Source organism: Aplysia californica, unplaced genomic scaffold (genome assembly GCF_000002075.1).
Source record: "Aplysia californica isolate F4 #8 unplaced genomic scaffold, AplCal3.0 scaffold00328, whole genome shotgun sequence".
In the NCBI taxonomy this organism is placed as follows: domain Eukaryota; kingdom Metazoa; phylum Mollusca; class Gastropoda; order Aplysiida; family Aplysiidae; genus Aplysia; species Aplysia californica.
In genome coordinates, this window is record NW_004797598.1 from 739,413 (window position 1) to 742,736 (window position 3,324).

The 3,324-nt window shown below is 41.1% G+C and overlaps 1 protein-coding gene across 1 annotated transcript in view; it reads left to right on the forward strand.

Annotated features, from left to right (window-relative positions):
* LOC106012319 overlaps positions 1 to 3,324 on the forward strand; it is a gene marked incomplete in the record, with an annotated part of 24,439 nt that overhangs the window by 10,063 nt on the left and 11,052 nt on the right. The window contains 1 exon segment of the mRNA XM_013084919.2: positions 2,823 to 2,981. Within this exon segment, the coding sequence (XP_012940373.1) occupies positions 2,823 to 2,981 (159 nt within the window).

Here is a 3,324-nt window from a genome sequence, read left to right on the forward strand (position 1 = left end):
CTGTCCAATCTGAATGTCAACCACCGAATCAGTTTTCTCAACCAAACCCTTCTCAATAACTAAAGACCTATTTCCCTACCACGAGAGGTCATTGGAGACACAAAAGCGAATCCTTCACACCCATTACGCGCCATGCGTTCAGCTCAAAGTACCTCTTCAGCTGACATCTTAAGAGAGTCCAGACGTGGTAATTCCCAGCCCTTCCTCATACATACCCCCCTCAAGGTATCTGGCCGATGAATGCGTTGAAATAAATTGCGCTGGAGTAGCCCAGGCGGACGGGTGGTGGTGGTGGTGACTAGAGGAACGACGAGCAACAATTACCCCCCACCCCCCTCACACACACACCTGCCTTATCGCTCCCGTGAAATCATCAGCTTAGAGAGTATTGTACGTGCAATAACGGGCCGATCCCAGGCACCGTCTGTTACCACCTGACCTTTTATGGGAACGCACCGCTCTCGTCGACGGTTTATCAACGTATGCCCAGAGAGAAATTGTTTTGTCCTTGTCATCCTGGAGTTCATAGACATTTTTCGTGAATAGAAAAGACTAGCTGGGTCCCCTTTCGATGAAAGGAATGATCGGTGCTAAAAGTCATTGGCCTACTATATTTACACTCTACTGGAATGGGGAAACAAATCTTGAGAGATGCAAAAAATTAGAAGGTCTAGGTCTATACTCTCAAAAGAAAAATGCGCCTCCCGAAATATCACTTCCGGATTTTCTAAAATTGCAGAGACAGAAGCGTCGGCCTACATAAGCGATCGGCGAAATAAAGAAATTTACCTTTTGTAGCTCAACTGTCTCAAAACTGAAAAAAAACAACCCAAGGACGTCATGATCTGGAGAATATTTTAAAGAATTTTTTGGCGAAAATCGCATGTCGATCGATGCAGCCATTAAAAATCTTTTTGAATAGCAAGAACTCGGCCACCACAAATAGATAATAGATAGAAGCCACGCACAAGTTTGTGGAGAATGTTACAATAAATAAGACCAGCCAGCCGGCTACGGTGTCTTGATAAGGGTGGGTGTGCGTGACTTGTACAATCAACCAGACACGAGATTGTAGTTGAAGGCTCTTCATACCACCAGGAGGGATTTATAAACGAAGTATAAAAAACGCTTTTTTTTTTTTCTTTAGCAAAGTTTTCAATACGACCAGGTTGTTATTATAAACTGTGGTTCCGACACAGCCTTCAAATACTGCCGTTGGTACAGCAGGCTTAACCTTAACATCTAGTACGATAAGTAAATACGTCGTCTATCCCGATGAAATAATAATAGTAGTAATAATTATTATTACTATTATTAATAGCTGGGTTCTTATAGTCCTGATCATTTTTTTTCACTCTTCTTGTGTGTGTGTGTATGTATGTGTGTGTGTGTGTGTGTGTGTGTGTGTGTGTGTGTGTGTGTGTGTGTGTTAGATCGAAATGTGCCACAATAATGCCTTTGGTTATATTATACTCTGCTGACCTGACATATATCGCCACCATCCTAGATTTTTACAACGTTCTTCTATCAGCTCAGTACCTAGTTTTTTTGGAAATGTGACGCTAAAATTATTGAGTTTCACAACAGGTCAAGCTTTTTTTATTAATGCATTTCTTTGAATACCTTGAAAACGATTCCGGATAAAGGATAATCTTATGATTTTGATAGAACAGATAGAACATTTGGTTTATGACCTCATGGTCCTAATAACTCAAAACGGCCAAAAAATATCAGATAGATCTTTGTATTCTGAGGAAGGGATATTATGTGCCCGCTACGCACGTTCATAAAGGGTTAATGTACTTAAAGTAAAGCCGGGGGGCTATGGGTGTCGATGACGTTGGCTGTTATCCTTCTTACCTCTCCGACGTCCGCTCTTGCCACCCTCATCACTGTAAGTTGTCCGCCTCTATCTTTTCTCATCGCCCTCCCCCAAAACCCTCTACCCTTTCTTCTATCTTTTCTCATCGCCCTCCCCCAAAACCCTCTACCCATTGTTCTATTTCTGGCTGCGGGTGTGGGCGATAATGGCTATTATTACCCGTTCTCTCTTCCCTATGTTAGATCATACCACTCTCTTTCTTGCCCCTCTGGGCTCTATCTTTTTCATCCCCACCAACCAACCAACCCTATCCGATCCCCCTTTTCCCCCTTCAGAGTGAACGATTTGGGTCAGATTTCCATCAACATTGGGCTATTCGGTACAGTGTTATGAATAAACGAGGAGTTGTTTTTCGGTTTGCTACACAACACAACTTTCTTATCGTTATTCGGTATCAGATGCTGAATAACCAACTTCAGTCAGTTTAGCTTTACAAAGAGTTATTTAGCACGTGCAACACATTAGGTCAAATAAGAGCTGAAGATTAGATGCGTTATAAGAGAGTAACAAACACAAAAAAAAGAAAGAAGGAGGAGAGGTATAAGGAAGAAGGATATTTGATAGGAAAGAAGGAACATAACAAACCACAGCAGAGCACCAGCCAACCAATCACTAACTTTTATCGACCATAATACAGAGAACATCATCATCATCATCATCCGGTGCCTTGTCGACGGGCGTGATGGGAGGTCATGGACTTCAACTTCACTCTGTCTTGCGTTGCAACAATGGTGTCCGTTGTTCTTGCTGCTTGCTCCCAGCCATGTTGCCATCTTGTCCAGTATCTTTTCCCTCTGCCTGCCTCCTCCTCTCTTTCCATCAAACTTAACTTGCCTGTTGTTACAATATCCTGCAATGCTTCTTTCCGGATTGTGTGTTCAGAGAATATATTATACATATGATAATATATATATATACAAACACCGCCGTCTACCCCCAGATGGTCCAGTCGAGCGTGCCCGGTCAGTACGGCCACACAGCTGCCCAGGTCATGGCCAGAAGGCACGTGCGCATGCACCTACGGAAGATCCGCGAGCGTGAGTACTGCAAGCTGAGGGCGCTCATCCCCTCTGTGGCTTCCAAGAAAAAAGTCTCCAAGGTAGGATTTGTATTTATTTATTTATTTATTTATTTATTTATTTATTTATTTATTTATTTATTTATTTATGATTGATTGATTGATTGATTGATTGATTGATTTTTTAAATTTATAGTAGTGAGGATTTATTTAGTGTTTAAGACCGAGGGCCCATTTCACACAAAACACATATTATTCTATTTTAAACAAATACTTCCATATCAACAGCATAAATCATAAATTGACATATTAACGATATCATCATCATCATCATCATCATCATCATCATCATCATCATCATCATCATCACCATCCTTATTAATATCATTATCCTTCTTAATATAATTATCCTTATTAATATTAT